The sequence below is a fragment of the Hemiscyllium ocellatum genome, chromosome 22, assembly GCF_020745735.1.
Source record: "Hemiscyllium ocellatum isolate sHemOce1 chromosome 22, sHemOce1.pat.X.cur, whole genome shotgun sequence".
Lineage (NCBI taxonomy): Eukaryota > Metazoa > Chordata > Chondrichthyes > Orectolobiformes > Hemiscylliidae > Hemiscyllium > Hemiscyllium ocellatum.
The window spans coordinates 3,196,023-3,216,724 of NC_083422.1; the positions used below are offsets into that span (position 1 = coordinate 3,196,023).

At 40.6% G+C, this 20,702-nt stretch overlaps 1 protein-coding gene across 3 annotated transcripts in view; it reads left to right on the forward strand.

Moving 5' to 3' along the window:
* hells (helicase, lymphoid specific) overlaps positions 1 to 20,702 on the forward strand; it is a 61,255-nt gene that overhangs the window by 33,399 nt on the left and 7,154 nt on the right. For all 3 annotated transcript variants that reach the window (XM_060841838.1, XM_060841837.1, XM_060841839.1), the window contains 5 exons: positions 6,054 to 6,212; positions 6,318 to 6,460; positions 10,773 to 10,911; positions 13,702 to 13,785; positions 19,212 to 19,331. In XM_060841838.1, coding sequence (XP_060697821.1) covers positions 6,054 to 6,212; positions 6,318 to 6,460; positions 10,773 to 10,911; positions 13,702 to 13,785; positions 19,212 to 19,331 — 645 coding nt within the window. The remainder of the gene's footprint in view (positions 1 to 6,053; positions 6,213 to 6,317; positions 6,461 to 10,772; positions 10,912 to 13,701; positions 13,786 to 19,211; positions 19,332 to 20,702) is intronic.

Below are 20,702 nucleotides of genomic sequence, written 5' to 3' on the forward strand. Positions count from 1 at the left end.
TGTTGGGCTGAAGGGCCTGTTTCCACACTTTAGGGAATCTAATCTAATCATTTGCCAGGATGCTGCCTGGACTGGAGGGCACGTCTTATGAAAGGTTGATGGAGCTAATGCTTTTCTCTTTGGAGTGAAGAAGGTTGAGAGGCAACGGGGTGTATAAGATAATGAGAGTCATAGATAGTATGGATAGGCAGAGGTTTTTTTCCCCTGGGGTGGGTTGCATTGCCAGGTGTGGTAGTAGTGTCAGATACATTAGCGACTCCTAGATAGGCACTTGGAAAGTAGTACGAAAAGGGTATGTAGGATAAAAGGCTGGCACAAAATCGATGGCTTAAGGGCCTGTACTATGTTGTACTGTTCTATGTTCTGTTTATTCTTTGCTGAGTGTGTTTCTATCCTATAATTTCTTTGTCTGAACCCTGGGCTTGGTATGGCCACTGCAGCATAACATGAGATAAACCCATAAGGTATTAGAAGTGTTCATATATACCAGGAACGTGGTGTCCACCAATGGTTTGAACTGAAGTTTGCTCAAATTTCGTATTGAACAAATAGGAATGCAAACATTTGTGACTTAACAATTAAAGTAACAACTGGAAACTAGTAAACATTAAATACTGATAAACAGTCTGCAAAGTCTATCAATAAATTATTGCATGGATCCACCTTTAGCTTGTTGTGATAAATTTTGAGAGGTTTTGTCTGTTTTTGTTTCTCTTCAAACCTATTTAACTACTTGGGTTTAAAATTTTGCTTTTAAAGATAATGATAAAATGCATTCCTCAGTAATAGAGTTGCCTAAATTGTCTGTTTTTCAAAGCAGCTAAAAGCAACCTTGAGCCATGAATTAGAACAATATTTCAGATTTTAAACTAATGAGTTCTTCATTTTCAGTAGAGATGAGCGTGCAGACAAATCAAGTTACACAAACAATCAGAGGACTCCGCATTCTTTCTATTCAGAAAGAATGGCAAAGTCAGAACTATTTGTAAATTTTATCCTGCCTGTGATGGTGGCATGGTGGCTCAGTGGTTGGCACTGCTGCCTCTCAGTGGCAGGGACCCAGATTTGATTCCAGTCTCTTGTCACTGTAAAGAGTTTGCTCAGTCTGCCTTCGCTGGGTTTTCTCCACGTGCCCCAGTTTCCTCCCATAATACATAGCTGTGCAGGTTTGGTAGATTGGCCAGACTATATTGTCCTGTAGTGTTCAGGCTAGGTAGGCTAAATATGGGGTAACAGGGGTATGGTGGGGTGGTACAGACTTGATCGGCTGCATGACCTCTGTCTGCACCGTAGGGATTCTGAAATTTGACTGTCCGCACGACCAACATGTTTTACATCCCCTTGACGTCACTAATCATCCTCCTCAGTTAACTATCCTTCGAAGTTCTTTGTATCATCTGAGATCTTGAAACTCTACCCTTCTGTAAGGAACACCAATGTATGCCTTCCTTCTGCGGTTAGGATAGAGAGGACGTTCCAGGATTGTAACGCAGTAACTGTGTAGGAACATTCTAACTAAGGTTTACCTTGAGGGAGCCAAGGATTCAAGTTTGTACTGGCTCTGAATGGCCATTAAATGCTCCTAGCTTCATTCATCTTATTTTTATGCATTTTATGTTCTTCCCTCAGGACATTGTTAAAACAATGACTATATTGAAATGCCTACAAATATTGGAGGCGAGCGGTGTTTGCAGGTTTTTACATTGATTTGGGATTATAGTTTGCCCTACCACTACCAATCCCTGGAAGCATCCCCCTTCCCCAGGTGTTTTCCAGGCCACAGAGCACCTCCCATTTTTGCTAATTTTAGAACCATGACTGGATTAATGCTACCAAAGATAGGTTCTCCTCTCAGTGTTGATGCACTTAAGTATTGAGAATGCAGTACTTCTAACTGCACTTGGCTCCTCAACTACCTCTAATCCCTGCTACTAATGCTAAATATCACCCATCCACATCCATTGTGGGCCATGAAAAACTAATCCTCTTGCAGTGAGCCTCAAGCTTTTTAGAAGAATGTAAGGTTCGATACATGTTAAACGTAAAGCTGCCTGTTTACTGTTTTCATGGAATATTGAACAGGTTTTGTGGATCAAATTCTCTAAGCAAGTTTTTTAAAAAATGTGCATTTCAAGCTGAATTGACATTCTTCTGTCGCTAAACATCCTGATTTGTTATTCCATAGTCTAATTCATCTCTTGTTATGTAAATTTTTTGACATGCTGTGAACAGTACAGGGGAGTTGTTCTTTCAATTATCTTTAATTCCTGTCACATTTGCCAGAATCATCTCCAAAATTATATTAATTAGACAAACTACTTATCTGCGATTGTTTGGTGATAAATGTTCCCATCTTTTTCTCTTGCTGTGTGTAAGGTTGAGGGGCATGGACAGAATGAATAGGAAGCAGCTGTTCCCCTCAGTTGAAATATCAATAACAGAGGTAAAGATAAAAGGTAGGAGGCTTAGAGAGGATTTAAGGAAAAAGGTTTCACCCAGAGAGTCATAATGCACAGACTGGGAGGGTAGTTGTGATGGGTAACCTCAGACCTTTTAAAGAGTATTTGGATGAGCACTTAAAATGTCCTAACATTTTAAGGCAATGAGCGTATTGCTGGAAAACTGGACTCATGTTGATTTGGTAGTATATATTTGGTAGTACATACTTGATGAACCAAATGGCCTCTTCTGAACTGGTTGATTCTAATGATACAACACAATTACCCAACCAGAACAGATTCTAGGGGGTTGGTGATGATTCGCCGCCGATTATTAGCCACCGACAGTTCTCCACCAGCGTTTCTACACTGGGGTCGCTTGACCTCTGGAGACTATTTGCCACTGGAAATATGTATATGTACTGATTTTTTTTTTCCCATACCTGTTTCTTTCATACTTCTCAGTCCCCTTTATTTATACCACTACATATTGATAAAAGAGGTAAAATAAATATAATTTTATTGGTTTATATATAAAAATGAGTTGCAAACTTTAACCAGAAAAAGGAAATATATTTTAAAAACCTTATATAATGGTAGTCACATTGTTTAATATTAATAAAATTTTTTAGTTCCTTTAATAGTTCATTTCTTCTGCTCTGTTATCCAGCTTATATACTTTGTGTGTAATTAGAATCACCAAATGCTGAAGATCAGTAGGGTTTGGTGGCGCTAAACTAATATCCTTCCTTTCTCGTCGAATTATTTTCTTCATGCTGCTTGTCATCGGTAAAGATGCTAGGACTGACTGAGGGACATCAGGTACACATTTGTTAATAAGAACACTAAGTACTTCCTGCGATTCTTCTGCACAACGTTTTAAACTTTGTTCTCATTTTCGCAACTTGGACACTTGCTGCAGAAGGGGAATGTGTGTTCATTTATTGTTTTTAACACAGTGCCACTCTTGGTGTGGATCCGTCCGTTATATCGGCCCCTTTGTTCACATCGCCAAAACTTAATATTTGAATCACTCTTGGATAGCTTATCAAAAACATATATAAAACCATCGTGGTAAAACTTCTTATTTCCACATTTACTAATAATTTCTGTTTCCATTTTGAAGACTTGAGGGTAAATGGAAAAAAAAACAAACTTAAAAAAAAACTCTTCTGTAACAAAAATAAGTTGTTACTGAAACAACACAAACACTACGTTAACTAATATAACGACAATTTTATATCGTTTAGATATGCTCAGTGGTCAAAGGGCAGTGGCTAATCGTCGTCGGCGAATCTGCTGTGGCGAATGGTTCTGTCCCGATTCTTGAAGTCTCCAGAGGAAATTAATTTTGTTTATACCAGAATCTTTCAAAATGGCAGTGTGGGTCTCCATCCTCTCCCCTGTCGTCCTTGTGATATCTTGCACCTGAACTCCACCCTTGCTCTTAACCAGATTTTTTTCCTGACAAAACCGTATCCATCTTTTAGTTTCTCTGCATTGGGAGTGAGCTGTTAAGGTGCTCATTGGAAAATGCAGTGAAATTGCACCATGTTTTAGTACATGTGAGAAATGGTGTTGCAGTAATTTCATTGGATTAGTAATCCAGAGACTAGTGTTCATATTCTGTGATGGGCAAGTCTAGTCATAGTATTTGAATGGAATTTAAATTCAGTTAAAGATCTGGAATAGAAAGCAACTCTCATAAAGTAACTAACCTTGGTTGCAATCATTGATTATCATTAGCAAGTCAAATGGGTTTTAATAAAACAAAGGACTGCAGATGCTGGATATCTGAAACAAAAGCAGAAATTACTGTCAAACCTCAGCAGGTCTGGAAGTATCTTTGAAGAGAAAACAGAGTTAGTATTTTGATTCTGGTGACTCTTCTTCAGAACTGTCTTTGCTAAAATTGGCACACCTGTTGCCTTGTGTACATACAAGCAGTGGTTCACGCGACCCCACTGAAGAGAATGGGAAGAAATTGTGGATTAAAACATGTTTAAAACCTGATCAGTTTAGTATTAAGCAAAAACGAATTCAATCATTTAAAGATTAAGCCATGAAACCCAGAGTTAACGATGACTTTAAGAGACAAACTTAACTGAAATGGGATAGCACAGGTAGTGCACCAAGTCATAATTAAAGATAAATGTTTGAAATAAAACCTACTCTGTATAACTACCTAGAATAACTAAAGCTAATAGAATAGAAATTTATAGTCACATCTACTTTTACATGAAAAATACAAGTGCGGCAGACTGTCTCTGTGGTTAGCACTGTTGCCTCAGCGCCAGGGACGCAGGTTCAATTCCAGCCTTGGGCGGCTGTCTGTGGAATTTGCACATTCTCTCCATGTCTCTGTGGGTTTCCTCTGGGTGCTCTGGTTTCCTCCCACAGTCCAAAGATGTGCAGGTTAGGTGAAATGGCCATGTTTAAAAACAAAATTGCCTGTAGTGTTCAGGGATGTATATAGGTTAGGTGTATTAGTCAAGGGTAAATGCAGAGCAGTAGGGGAATGAGTCTGGGTGGGTTCCTTGTTTGGAGGATCGGTGTGGACTTGTTGGGCCAAAGGGCCTGTTTCCACACTGTAGGCATTCTATTCTATCCTATTCAAAGTTTTATAAGTCACCCCACCATGGTGCTTATACCAATGAGTATTAAAAATGGAGTTGATAAGGGAAAAGCAAAATGTTTAATTTAACAAAAAGTTATCATTGTTGTGTAGGATAATATAGAATGCCTTGGAATAAATGCAGAATTGTTTTTTAAAGAAACTCTTAACTTGAGCTATGCCACTGAGAGCGTGGAAATGATGTTTTTCCCTTCTCACTGTCTTCACCATCTCTTGATACGATATATTCCATATGCCACATCTTTGTAAAGCTCTCGTGCTTCTCTTCATCTGTCTGTAACCTCAGGTTTCCACCTGGTCCCTGAAGGTCTACCCTTCCTCCTACCCCCAGTGATTCTCATTTGCTGGATAGATGTTTTGCAGCTACTTTTGTCAAGTTCTACAGAATGCTAATTCTGAACTGTCGTCATTCCATTGCCTGCTTTCTCAAAACTAACCTTTCCAAGTTCCTTGTCTTTAAATCACTCGCTTGAGCCTTTTTAATTCCTTTCTGGACTCTGAAATGGTTTATTGCAGTGCAGCTCAGTGTAAATGAAATTTGTTCACAGTCCAGGGCCAGTTGTTGAAGTGTAAATGGGAAACTAGACCTGACAATATGTTAAAAATGACTTTTTAAATTATTTGTAATTCCCTGTGAAAAGATGAACGGCAAAAAAGTAATTTTGAATCTAGCACTGGATCTGAACTCCTCCAGAATTAAATAAGCAAGCACCAAGTTACAGTTAAGTGTTTTGCTTGGTACATGTTCCTGATTGACTTGCAGTGTACCCTGAGAAACGTTTTCATCCATGGGACATGAGTTAGTGCCCAACCTGGAGATTTTAGTCACTGATCCATCAGTATGAGACTTTGTAGCTAGCTATAGCTCTGAGCAGGGAGGTTCATCTGCACCCTGAATGACAGGCACCGTCAGTCAAAATCTAGACTGTGTGCGCCATGGTGTTTGTCTAATTCTGAATGAGTTATTATCGGTGTTGCAGATCCTGACTCCGTTCCTGCTGAGGAGGTTGAAATCTGATGTCACTCTGGAAATTCCTCCAAAACGGGAGGTTGTGGTTTATGCTCCTCTAAGCAAAAAACAAGAGTCTTTCTATACAGCCATTGTCAATAAAACCATCTCAACATTACTGGGACAAGAGGTACTATTAAAAATATGAAAGTCATTTCATTTAGTTGTTCTTTTTTCTCTTTTGAGGTTTTGAGTTTGCTGCAATTGTTTATTTATCTCTTCCATCCCTGATCAGTCCAAGCAGGAGAAACCTCAGCTAACCCCTACAGGTCGACCGAAACGTCGAAGCAGGAAGCTGGTGAATTATACAGAGGATTATGATGATGATGATTTGGAGAAGATGATTGGTGTGGTGCAGCAGAATGCCCATGAGCAGAGGTTGGTGACTGGGGTGTGGCTTGTCCTGAAGGACAAAATCACAACATTAAAGGTTTACCACAATTTGATACTTAACAATAACCTCAGGGACTCTGTTGCTCACATTCTTTTGAGTCAAAAGTCATGAGTTCAACACACAACCTCATTTCAGTCATTTCAATTTTTCTTCCTCGTGATGTGATCCCATTTTAATGTCTGAAACAAAAGTGTGATTCTGTAGTTATTGTATTGGGTGGAACTTTTCAGTTCTGCAGCAGGGAGGCAGTAGCAACATTCATTGTTTTGGAACTTTTAATGATAAATTAAGACCATCTTCACTACTGTATTTTGTCATCTTGCTTTCATTTGACAATCCTGTAGGCAAATGAGACATTTTGTTCTTTCCTCTGATTTAACTCAAAAGCTTGTGAAACCCTACTTGAGACTTAGTCTCCTATTCATGATCATGTTTTCTACCTTGTTCTTTGTTTGCAAAGCATTTATATTGCTGAGGGTAAAAGATTTGTTAAAAACATTTTTCATGGTTTGACTTGCAAATAGTTTTCAACTCACTGCCTGTACTGCAGATCAGAAATGCACTATGCCAATTGAGTTTGACAAGTTTCACATAGGCAGGGGATACTGTTGTCACAATTCTCAAATTGTACACCTGCCCCCATTCCCTGCCCTGCCCCCAAATTGTTCCTCTGATTGGGGTTCTTTCTGAGGATACCTGTGGAGGAACTTCGCTACGATTAATGTCTTGAATGTTGCATCCCCAAAACTTTATCCCATGATCTCACTAGGGGTTATTGCCCACAGTTTGAGCAACCCTGAGCTGGGTTGACACAGTCATCAGGGAATGCTGCATTGTCTAGGAAACCATCCTTTGGATGATATGTTGAAACTCAACATGGTTTGAATTTGTTGGCACAATTTGATAAGAAGTGAAAGACCGTGTCTCTTAGTGTTCAGTCTTTAATGAATGCTGCCAGAAAAGGAACTGTTTATCCCTTTTGGTTTTTGTGGGCTCGTGTTTTTGCATGCATTGGCAAATTCAGTAGCCAATATGATAAATCATTTTTGTTATAAAGTATTTTGCAACAATTTGATCTGATGAGGACTGTGTGAATAATGCTTTATTTCTCAGTCTATTGTGCAGTTGTCCAATATGTTTGACTTTTGTCAAAGGGTTTGAGATAATAATAATAGAGTAGCTGGTGACAGCTACTGTGAAGTGGTTACAAGCACTGCCTTGTGGTACTGAGGTGGCAAGTCTATACAGTAAGACATTGACTTCAGTGAGTTACCACCCTACTGACAGCAAGCGATAATATTTTGCTCTTAATTATAGGAAAGAAATCCCATAAAGTTCTGAACACTGGATTCTAAAGAAAATTCATCCACAGAATATGACCAAGAAAGAACAGATTAATTTTTTTTAATCAATGATCCAAATCCTGGATTTTATTTAAAGGATTCATTTACATTGGGCGATAGGGTAAATTGATTTGTGGATGTGTCAGTTTCTGTGATGTTGTCACAGCTGTCAAATATGAACAGAATCTTCAGGATAGGTTGTTAGATATGTGACTCCAAGTTTATAGGGGCAACAACAAACTATCCTCTTAGCCCTTTAAAATTCAGCATATTTGCCCTTGTACATATTGCTTTAGGCTATGGAACATCCATAATCTATGTGATGTTAAATGATTGCAGGCACTAATGTTTCATTTGAGAGTGAGAGAAAGCGTGGGAGAGACAGAATTTAAGAATCTGATTGGAGCAGTTTCATGATACTGTTTCTTCTGCTCTCACTATTCCTCCTCCAGTAGTAAGTTCTTTTCATCCTCTTGCTGGTCTATCACAGACTGTGATTGGGAGAGCCAGGTGGGAAGGACCTAAGATTGGAGGTTGAGGGGCAGTTCTGGATGATGAGATCTACTGTCAGACTTTCTTCAGGAGGCATTTGGGGTGGGGGGTGAGGTTAGAAAATGGAAACAGAAGCAGTTTCTGTGTAATTCTGTAGTGTTGGTGGTGAGCTCCTCTCTGAATTTGAATTACTTGGCTTCAATTTTAAAAGTATTATTTCATGTCTCAAAAATAATTTTAGTGCAGCGCCTCCCAAACTTTTCCTTCTATTACCTTATTTCTGAGCTTGAAAATAGTATGACTCTTTGTTATATGTTTGGAATGGGAGGAGATCTATAACTAAGGGGGGGGGGGGGGGGGGGGGGTGGTGGAGAGGATGGGAGTTAGCCAAGAATTCATGGCCCCCATCCTCAGCTTCCAACCTCTACTTTGGGCATCCTTGATTTAGTGGTTCACCAATATCTTACTGTCATATCACTGGTTTTGTTTCTACTGATTTTAGTCTTCTTTTAATGGAGCCCTGTTCTTTACCAGTAATGTTTTGGATCCTAAAATGGATCTGGTTGTTTATCTTTGTTTAAATTGTTCATGGGATTTGTGTGGTGTTACTTGGGACAATGCTTATTGTCTATCCCTGATTGCCTAGAGGGGGAGTAGTTAAGGGTTAACCACGTTGCTGTGATTCAAATGTTTTCTTTCGTTCAGGACCCCTAGCGTTTTGACCTTTGGATGCGGATTGGCTTGAAGTTTCCTCCAGAGAGATAAAAGCTCTGGAGAAAAATATATCTTCTTTAGTTTTGTTATTTAAGAACATCAATTAGATTGGGGGGAAGCCTTGAGGATTTGCAGCTGCCTATTGATTTAAATGCCTATGAATTACTATCTTCCTTGTTCGCTGTCTAGTGACCTCTGCTGGAAGATGCTTGTATTTATCTTGGAAAAGGGCAGGACCAAGCCTGACTGATGTGCCCAATCTATTTATCTTGGAAAAGGGCAGGACCAAGCCTGACTGATTGCTCAATCTATGCAGCACAACCTGGTACTTTTGGGAGAGCTGCCAGCACCCATTGAATTATGATACAGTGAGGCTTACTGTGTTCAGGTGTGGCTGGTCAAGACATTAGATTAGATTAGATTACTTACAGTGTGGAAACAGGCCCTTCGGCCCAACAAGTCCACACCGACCCGCCGAAGCGCAACCCTCCCATACCCCTACATTTACCCCTTACCTCACACTATGGGCAATTTAGCATGGCCAATTCACCTGACCTGCACATCTTTGGACTGTGGGAGGAAACCGGAGCACCCAGAGGAAACCCACGCAGACACGGGGAGAACGTGCAAACTCCACACAGTCAGTCGCCTGAGGCGGGAATTGAACCGTGCTGCCCACCGTGCTGCCCACACTACACTTCTGGATGGTAGGAAATAGGAAGTGTCACTTGTCTTCACCTTTGTAGCTTTCATTTTCACATTGGTGTCAAAATACCAACACATAAAAATAGACTAATAATCTTCCAATGTTTCAAAATGCTAGATATGTCTTTCAGCTGTTTTGAGTTTGGTTTGTAAGTGGTGGTTGAGGTGGAATCGTCTATGCCTATAAATAAGCCCACTTACCAAAGTTACCAGAACTAAGATCATTGGCTCTACTCTCTCCTGTCCAACAACAATGTAACCAGTTATAACTGCTCACTAGAAACAACTAAATAATTTAGGTATTCAGTACCTGAATACCTAAATTATAGCTTGTGGCAAGCAACCAAGTTCTGTGGATGCTGGAATACGTAGAAAATACTTAAAATACTCAGCAGGCATGGCAGTATCATCAAAGAGAATGTGTTTTTGCACATAAATGACCTTGCATCAGAAAAGCCATTGAGCTGAAGTGTTGATGGTTTGTGATACACTGTCTGAATCTTTGGCTGATTGTCATATTACATGAAAGATATGGCATAAAGTGTGCAACCACCTGAGTTGCTTACTGTAAACATTTGGTGGTACCTTGTTCTGCAGTGATCTTTGAGGTGCACCATCTCTCTTCCAGGACCCAATTATAATGATTGCTGTATTGGAATCTCGAGCATTAAATAGCCATTCTATCTTTAGCCTTTGTAGGTCCATGCTTTCTAGCCACTGATGTCCTTCTGGAGTGTATTCATGGCTGTAATACTGAAAAAAAAGACCAGATTTGTTGTCAATGGTTATATAATATTGACCAGTGGGAAACTTCCCCCGTTGTTGAAAATTGTGCCAGGTGATCTTTGACACTCCACTTAGCGTAGCACCTGAAAGGTGTGGTATTCTTATAGTGTGTGATGTCATGCCAGTCCTGTTTTTGTGAGTTGAAGCCTTTGGTTTGGGACTGGACTTGGTTGTCACCACTGACCCAGAGCTGAGAGTGAACAGTTTTCTAAGCTGATGTTCTAAAAATAATTTGCAGTTTATGTTTTCTCACCAGGCCTGTATTGGATGTGTATATCCCACAAGATAAGGAGGTTCATCTGAAATTGCAGAATGTACTGATGCTCCTCAGAAAGTGTTGTAACCATCCTTACTTAATCGAATACCCACTGGACCCCAAAACCCAGGAGTTTAAGGTGAAAATATGTGATTTCCTTCATGTTCTCAACTGACTCTCAGTATTTTGAATCCACTGGAAACCTAGCCCCCAACCTCTGCTTCTCCATTGGGTTATTTTCACTTAGAATATTTGACCATTATGGCACAAAGGTTGAGTTTCCTCCATCTGTGTACTTTAACAGCAGGTAAATGATCCCAAGAATTGATTTTCACTTTGAACATCACTGAAATAGATTTGTTTTATTTTGTTTTAAGAAAAAAAATTGGACTAATTTAACAATTGTGATGGTTTATTTCAAGCTTTTTGTGGAGCTCTCTGTCAGACTTTTAAATCCTTAGCAAATGTTCATTTAAAATAAAAAGAAAAATTTTTAACAAGTCAGATTTTTAGTGGCTGTGGTCACTAATAATGGATTGATTAATTTTTGATTATGTCTTGAAGATGCAGTGAACTTAAATAAAACAAAGAAGTGTGGGTGCTAAAGATCTTAAACAAAATTGCTGGAGAAACTCAATAGTTTGGCAGCATCTGTGGAGATAAAGCAGTTAGAGTTACAGTTTCAAGATGAGTCAAAAAGTGTGATGCTACAAAAGCACAGCAGGTCAGGCAGCATCTGAGGAGCAAAAGTTGACGTTTCGGGCATAAGCCGAACATTCCTGATGAAGGGCTTACACCCGAAAGATTGACTTCTGCTCCTCAGATGCTGCATGACCTGCTGTGCTTTTGTAGCACCATACTTTTTGGCTCTGATTGGCCTGCATCTGCAGTCCTCACTATCTCCTATTTTTGAGATGTGACCCTTACTCACAACATTAGCTCCGCTTTCTCTCCATAAATGTTGCCAGACCTAATGAGTTCCACCAGCAATTTGTTTTTGACAGAACTTGCTGTCGTGTCTACCTGATGTCCACCCTTTTATTGATAAGGTCTGCTTTCAGGAGTCAGTTGCAGTGCTAGCTGCTTGTATACTGCAACCGTTGCTAGAATATCTTGCTTGGAAAAAGAAGAAAGAAAATCGGTGTCTTTATAAAAGAGCATCGTCCATGCAGCAACAAATCTGAATCCATCCGTTCTTCTACAGAGATGTGTGCAAGTCACATCCAAGTTCAGAATGTGTGAACAAGCTTTCTGGCTGTGACTTGCTGCATGACAGAACCCAATTTTAGGAATAAATTGGAAGGTTGGAATTTTCTTGTCAACTTTGAAAGGAGTGTTTTTTCCGATTCACCAATCAAACCTGAATATGTGGGGAAAATTTGTTTAAGAACTGATGTTAATGATTAACAACCAATTTTACCAGTAATGAGTATTATTGTATATGGGGAAAAACACAGTTGTAAAAGTGAACCTATTTTTGTTTTCTCATCAATTCTGCTTCTGCCCTATCCAAGCCCTTTAAATACATTTTTTAAACATCGTGTTTTCAAACGTGAAGGATTATTTCTAGTAGGACAATCCATGTTCTCATAGTTCTCTTATTTTTCCCATTGCCATTTTTGCAATAACTTTTAAATTTAAATCATCTAGTCATTGATGCCTGGCTATTGGAGATGTTTAGCTGTACCATTCAGGCAGTGATGTCATTGGACCAGCTCTGGGGATGTGGGTTCATATGTAGCGACAATAACAAACCCCACACCCCCAACTCCAATCCCTTAACCTTTTTGTAGCTGGTGAAATTTATTGAAATTAATCCACCTGGAATTGAAACTTGCCTCAGTAACTGGGAAACAGCTATTGATTATCATAAAAGCTTATATGGTTCATAAATATCCTGTTTCCGGAATGAAATCTAATACTTGGACAGGTCCACTTGTAACTCCACGCCAAATAATGTGGACCTGCCTAAATAAGGTAGCAGATTTCATTCCTCTTAACTGCCCTCTGAAATTGCCTGCTTGAAGGGCAACAAATGCCAGCAATGCCCACATCCCATGAAACAATAACTACAAACAAATAAACATTCTGATCTGTTAAATCATCATCTTTTAACTTTCTCCATTCTATTCAAATATCTATCTCTCTTCTCCCTCACTTGTCTCCCTCACTTGACACCCTCACTCTCTACACATTATTCACTCCCCACATGCTCCCTGGCGTTCTGAGTGTTATCTGGCTCAACCCTCACCAGGACCTTTTCAAATCTCTCCCAAAGTAAGGATTTGGAAACTGGGCAGGCTGTTCTTACTCATCTATCCAACCATCCACTAATCTGTATGTTTATCGTCAACTGCATTTGTATTTTATGCACCTGTTTATAAAACTACTGATTGATTAACTTTTCTTAATTTTGCTAACTGTGTTTTCCACTTTTTTAAAGATTGTATATTTGAATTCCTAAGTTGCTGTGTAGGGTTGAATTTTGCTTATGCATTCTTCAGGTGATTAGATTACTTAGTGTGGAAACAGGCCCTTCGGCCCAACAAGTCCACACCAACCTGCCGAAGCACCACCCACCCAGATCCATTCCCCTACATTTACCCCCTCACCTAACACTACGGGCAGTTTAGCATGGCCAAGTCACCTAACCTGCACATTTTTGGACTGTAGGAGGAAACCGGAGCACCCGGAGGAAACCCACACAGACACTGGGAGAACATGCAAACTCCACACAGTCAATCGCCTGAGACAGGAATTGAACCTGGGTCTCCGATGCTGTGAGGCAGCAGTGCTCACCACTATGCCACCATGCCGCCTGGAATTTGCTTGTCTCAACTGATCCTTGGGTTATCCACAAGCTTGATAAATAGTGAAAAATTATATGACTTCATTGCATTGTTTGACATCTTCAATCTGTTCCTTGTAGATAGATGAAGAGTTGGTGAAAAGCTCAGGAAAATTCCTTATTTTGGACCGAATGCTGCCAGAACTTCAGAAAAGAGGGCACAAGGTGATGTGTCTGTCTTATGTGTATAGAGTAGTGCTTTTCTATTCAACTATGCTCATTATTTGAAATACTGATTTGCTCAAAGACTAGTAGAAAACTCTTGCAGTCAAATTACTTATTTAGAATCAGCAGTGATGCAGAGTTCAGTAAAACTGAATCTTGGAAGGTAGAACATTATTCTGAGGTCCAGGTGGGTTTGGCTTGGATGCCAGTTAGAATGGGAGGATTTTATTCCATACTGTACATCTCTCCATGACTCTATAACTTGATGTAAATCAGTCCTTCCCCATTCTACGCTTCCTAAATCTTACCTATTTGTAGCCTTATTGTATCTGTAAAACAACTTGGAATTTCCTTTTATTTTACATGTCAGTGATCTTTTGTATCCCCTTTAGGCTCTCATCATCTTCCTTTTAGGTTCCTCTGGCAGATTCTAAACCCCTCTGGGGATTCTGCTGCTTTGAGACCTTGAATCTGTCATAAGCCTCCCTTTTTCTCTTTCCATCCAATGCTGTATATTCCTCTCTCCAGAGTTTATGGGATTTGATGGCCTCTTTTTTTTTTCTCTTTATTGGAATATGTTGCCTCAGTACTCTCTCTTCCTTCTTGAATGCAGCCTACTGTTCTGAGAGAGATTTACCTGAAAGTATCTGCTTGCAATCCACTCTGATCGAATCACATCTGATCTTATTAAAATTACCCTTTCCCCCAGTTGACTACTTTGATTTCAGACCCATCCATGTCTTTTTCCAGAATAATCTTGAATCTGAAGGAGTTAGATTGTGACACCTGGGGTCAAAGTGAAGGACACCTCGAGTCAGTTTAAAAGGCTACTGGCGAGGGAGGGGAAGAGCCCTGGTTTGGGGAATATCCAGAATTAGGAACAAAATTAATAAACAGGGCTTCAAAATGTTGTAAACTCTGGATTATTGCCTGCTTCAAATACAAATTGCCAAAGAGATGATAAGATTAGGGAAACAAATGCATGGCTAGAGGAATGGTGTGGGAAAGAAGGATACCATTTCGTGGAGCATTGGCATGAGTATTGGGACAGGAGGGAACTGTACCTTCAGGACAGCCTTTACCTGAACCACATCTGTTCTAGTGGAAAGTATAAATAGCGTGGCCACAAGACGTTTTAGTTTCCAGAACAAGTAATGGGACCAATTATGGAAAGAGTCAGGAATCTAACTTCAGGCAAGACCGATAAGGGATAACCTTGGGAAGGGGGGAAACAGTCAATGCGGGGCCGAGGATGTTGTATTTAAATGTGCAGAGTATACAAAACTAGGTAAATGAGCTGTTAGCAAAGTATTGAAATTGGCAGGTATGATGCGGGTTTCATAGACGTGATTGCAAAGGGATCAAGGCTGGGAACTAAATATTAAAGGATACTCCTGGGTGGGAGTTATCTACAAGCCCCTTGGCAGTATTCAGGATATGGGAAGAAAATAAATCAGGAGATAGAAAAGGCGTGTAAGAACGGCACTATTACAATAATCCCTGAGGGAACTTCAGTAGGCAAGTGGACTGGGAAAAATCAGATTTGTTGCAGATCTCAAGAAAAGGATTTGGTGGCATGTCTGCACAATGGTTTATGGAGCAGTTTGTCTGACAGCCAACTAAGGAACAGGCAATTCTGGATTTGGTAATGTGTAATGAGGCAATTTGATTAGGGAGCCTAAGGTGAAGGAACCACACGATGGTAGAATTCATAATGCACTTTGAGAGGAAGAAGCTGGAATCTGATGTAACAGTATTACAGTTGAGTAAAGTTGAATAAAGACATGAGGGAGAAATGGGCCAGAGTTTATTGGAAGGGGAGCTTAGCAGTGAAGACAGTGGAGCAGCAATGGCAGGAATTTCTGGGGTTAATTCAGGAGACAGCATAAATTCATCCAAAGGAAGAACAGCCCTAATAAAGGGAGGATGAGGCAACCGTGCCTGACCAGGCAAGCCAAGAGATGGCAAGTCAGGAAAAAGTATGGTGAAGATTAGTGGGAAGTCTTTAAAAAGTAGCGTAGGATACCTAAAAAAGCAATAAGAGGGGAAAAGATTAAACATATGGGTAAGCTAACTAGTTATATAAAAGAACATTGCAAGTGTTGTTTTAGATATATAAAATGAAAGAGGCAAGAGTGGATTTTAGATTGCTGGAAAATGAGGCTGGAGAAATAGTAATGGGAAACAAGAAAATGACAGAGGATCTGAATATGTACTTTGCATCAGTCTTCATGGTAGAAGATACTGGGAGCTTATCAGAACTTCGAGAGGTAGGGGGTAAAGATGAGTAATAGCTATTACTAAGGAGAAGGTGCTGAAAAGTCTGTAAATGGATAAATAGCCAGGATCAGATGGACTGCATCCCAGAGTTCTGAAGGAGATGGCTGAGCAAATTGTGGGAGCTTTAGTGGGGTCAGTTTTCAGGAATCACTGGAATCAGGGAGGGTACCTGAGGAGTAGAAACTGACTGAAGTCATCTCCCAGTTTCAGAAAGGAAAAAGGCAGAAAGCAGGAAATTATGGTCGGGTTAGTCTGATTGTGGAGTACTTGGAAATGTCTGATAAAATAGGGCTGAATCAGCAAGGCTTGGTCAAGGGCAGGTTGTGCCTGACAAAGCTATTACGATTCTTTTGAGATAATGTGCAATTTTTAGATAAAGGAGAGCCAGTAGAACTGATTGATTTAGATTTCCCAAAGGCCTTTGACAAGGTGCCCCACAGGAGGTTGCTAAATAGAATAAAAACCTATGCGGTTAGGGGCAAGGTACTGGCACAGATAGAGGATTGGCTGACTGGCAAAATGCAGAGATGAAGGGTCTTTTACAGCATGGCAGCCAGTGATTAGTGGAATTCTGCGAGGGTCAGTGTTGGGACCACAACTGTTTACACAGTAATGATTTGGACAAGAGCAGAGAGCATGTTATGCTGTTTGCAGATGACACAAAGATAGAGAGGGAGATGCACAGTATTGAGGAAGTGGAGATGGTGCAGGAAAGACTTGGACAGACCTGGAGAGTGGGCAAAGTGGTGCCAAATGGAATACAGTATGGGAAAGTGTGATGTTATGCACTTTGATAGGAAGACTAGAGGTGTAGATTGTTTTCTAAATGGGGAAAGGCTGTGAAAATCTGGAAGGGACGTAGGAGCCCTCGTTCAGCATTCTTGAAGTTAAAATAAATTTAGACAGAAAGCAATATTGGCTTTCATTTCAAGAGGACGAGAATACAAGGATGTACTGTTGAGGCTGTATAAGGCTATGGTCAGATCACACTTGGAACATTTTGGGCCCCATTTCAAAGGAAGTGTGTGCTGACTTTGCAGGGGTCCAGAGAAGGTTCATATGGATAATCCTGGGAATAAAGGATTTGTCATATTAAGTTGTTCAGGAGTTTAGGTCTGTACTCTGGAGTTTAGAAGGATGACGGGGATCACATTGAAATTTACAGAATTTTCATAAGCCTGGATAGAGTGGAAATGGAGAGAATGTTTCCACTGAGTGTCTGGGGACACAGTCCCCCAGTGATGGGATGTCTCTTTAGAGATATGAGGAATTTCTTATTCGGAGGGTGGTGAACCCATGGAACTAATCACCACCGATTGCTATGTAGGCCAAGTTATTGAGTATATTTAAGACATTTAATGGGTTCTTAATTAGTCAGGAGTTCAAAGATTACAGGGAGAAGGGAAGCAAATGGGGTTAAGAAGTAATTCCACTATGATCGAATGGAAGAGCAGACTTGGTGGGCTGAATGACCTAATTTAACTCCATACCTAATGGTTAAGGTCACTGTCTGTAAAATAATCCCCAGCTGATACTTCAACCACTAGCCCAGGTTCATGATCTAAAATTAAGTCCAAAACTGCCCTCTTTCTTGTAAGGCCTTCTATTTACTGGCTTGAAAAACTCTGCTGGATGCATTTTAACAACTCCATTCCCTCCAAATCTTTCACAGTGACTACCCCAGTTAATGTTGGGGAAGTTGAAATCTCCCACTGTAACTGCTTTAATATTTTTGCACTTCTCTGAAATAGAACACATTTCTGCTGTTCTATTTATATTGGACTGTTGAGGGACTATAGTGCACTCTCAGCAATGTGACTGCTTCATTTTTGGTTTTAAGTTCTACTCATAATGGCTTCATTTGAGGAGCCATGATTATGGATGACCCAAAAATAGATGAGAAGGCAAGTGGAGACCATGACCGGTCTGCAAAGGGACATGGATGACTGGGCAAAAGCCTGGCAGATGGACTATAATGTGGGGAAATATGAGATTATGCATTTTTAACGGGCAGAGTTTAGGAGCAAAATGTTTTAATGGAGGAGGACTGCTGGAAACTGCAGCTCAGAGGATTGTTGGAGGTGTCCTGCATTAATCTAAGCTAGAATACAAGCTCAGGTAATGGAGAAAGTAAGCTGAGTATTGGCCTTTAATTTTCTTGATAAAGCTTTATCAGGCTTGAATACTATGAACAATTTTCGTCCCCTTATCTAATGAGAGGTACACTGGCATTGGAGGCAGTCCAGAGAAGGTTCACAAAGTTGATCCCAGATAAGGGGGGGACTGAGTCGTAGAAAACGTATTGGAGTTTAAAAGAATGAGAGGTGACTTTATTAGAGTCATAGAGATGTACAGCATGGAAACAGACCCTTTGATCCAACCCGTCCATACCGACCAGATATCCCTACCCAATCTAGTCCCACCAGTCTGCATCTGGCCCATATCCTTCCAATCCCTTCCTATTCATATACCCATCCAAATGCCTCTTAAATGTTGCAATTGTACCAGCCTCCATCACTTCCACTGGCAGCTCATTCCATACACGTACCACCCTTTGTGTGAAAATGTGGCCTCTGAGGTCTCTTTTATATCTTTCCCCTCTCGCCCTAAACCTATGCCCTTTAGTTCTGGACTCCCTGACCCCAGGGAAAAGACTTTGTCTATTTATCCTATCCATGCACCTCATAATTTTGTAAACCTCTGTAAGGTCACCCCTCAGCCTCCGACGGTCCAGGGAAAACAGCCCCAGCTCTTCAGCCTCTCCCTGTAGCTCAAATCCTCCAAGCCTAGCAACATCTTTGCTAATCTTTTGTGAATCCTTTCAAGTTTCACAACATCTTTCCGATAGGAAGGAGACCAGAATTGCATGCAATATTCCAACAGTGGCCTAACCAATGTCCTGTACAGCCACAACATGACCTCCCAACTCCTGTACTCGATACTCCGACCAATAAAGGAAAGCATACCAAACACCGCCTTCACTATCCTATCTACCTGCGACTCCACTTTCAAGGAGCTATGAACCTGCACTCCAAGGTCTCTTTGTTCAGCAACATTCCCTCTTCAAAAACTTAACATCCCCAAGCACTACTACAGTTTGGTCTTTGCTCTATTCTGATGGACTGTTCTGATTTTGTTTTTAACAGGTGCTGATATTTTCTCAAATGACATCCATGTTGGACATCCTAATGGACTATTGCTACTTGAGGGACTATAAATACAGCCGGCTGGATGGTTCCATGTCTTATGTAATGCGTGAGGAAAATGTATGTTCCCTTTCGGCTGCAGCTTGAATCTTTGCCATTTCTTAGTTTTGGCTTTCTTGTTTGTAAATGGAATAACAAAAAAACTAGTGGAAGTGTACACACCAAAACAGGTCAGACTTCACTCCAAAGTTGTTGCTGATTTTTAGCTTCCTGGATTTCTAAGCAGTATGGAATATGAAAATTTTATTCCCTTTAAAATGGGCGGGCAGCCAGCCAGCTACCCAAAGTTTCCATGAGGATTTTTACACAAGCTGTCTATAAGTGGCTGGCACATGTGCAATTATGGAAAAATATAATAGTGCAAGGACCCTTAAATCAATCAGCCGCTTACTAGAAAAGAAAATGTGATTGTTATAGAACATAACAATACAGCACGGGGTATAGGCCCTTCGGCCCTTGATGTTGTGCTGCCCTTTTATCCTGCTCTAAGATCAAACTAACCCACGTACCGTTCGTTTTACTATCATCCATGTGCCTATCCAAGAGTCGCTTAAATGTCCCTAATGTATCTGACTCTACTTCCACTGCTGGCAGTGCATTCTACGTACCCACCATTTTAAGTAAAGAATCTACCTCTGACATCTCCCCTAAACCTACCTTCTGGCACCTTAGAATTATGCCCCCTCGTGATAGTCGTTTCCACCCTGGGAAAAAGTCTATGCCACTCAACATCTTGTACACCTCCACAAGTCACCTCTCTTCCTCCTTCACTCCAATGAGAAGAGCCCTAGCCGCCTCAACCTTATTTCATGCTCTCCAGTTCATGCAGCATCCTAGTAAATCTCCTCTGCACCCTCTCTAAAGCTTCCACATCCTTCCCATAATAAGGTGACCAGAACTAAACACAATACAGTACAACCTCGGTTAGTCAAACGACAATTATTCACATTTCGGATTATCTGAACAAGATTTCAATGTCTTGTAAAAACGTTATCCATCAGTTATCCGAACAAAATACTCTGTTCCCGTCTCTTTCAGATAATCGAGGTTGTTTTGTATTCCAAGTGTAGTCTAACCAGGGCTTTATAGAGCTGCAGCGTAACACTTGGCTTTTAAACCCATACCCCTGCTAATGACAGCCAACACACCATACGCCTTCTTAACAACCCTATCAATTTGTGTGGCAACTTTGAGGGATCTATGGACGTGGATCCAAGATCCCTCTGTTCCTCCACACTGCCAAGAATCCTGCCTTTAACCTGTAATCTGCATTCACATTGGACCTTCCAAAATGAATCACTTCACCCTTTTCCAGGTTGAACTCTTAACTGTCACTTCTCAGCCCAACTCTGCATCTAGTCAATGTGTTGTTACAACCTACAACAGCCCTCCACACTATCCCCAACTCCACCAACCTTCGTGTCATTGGCA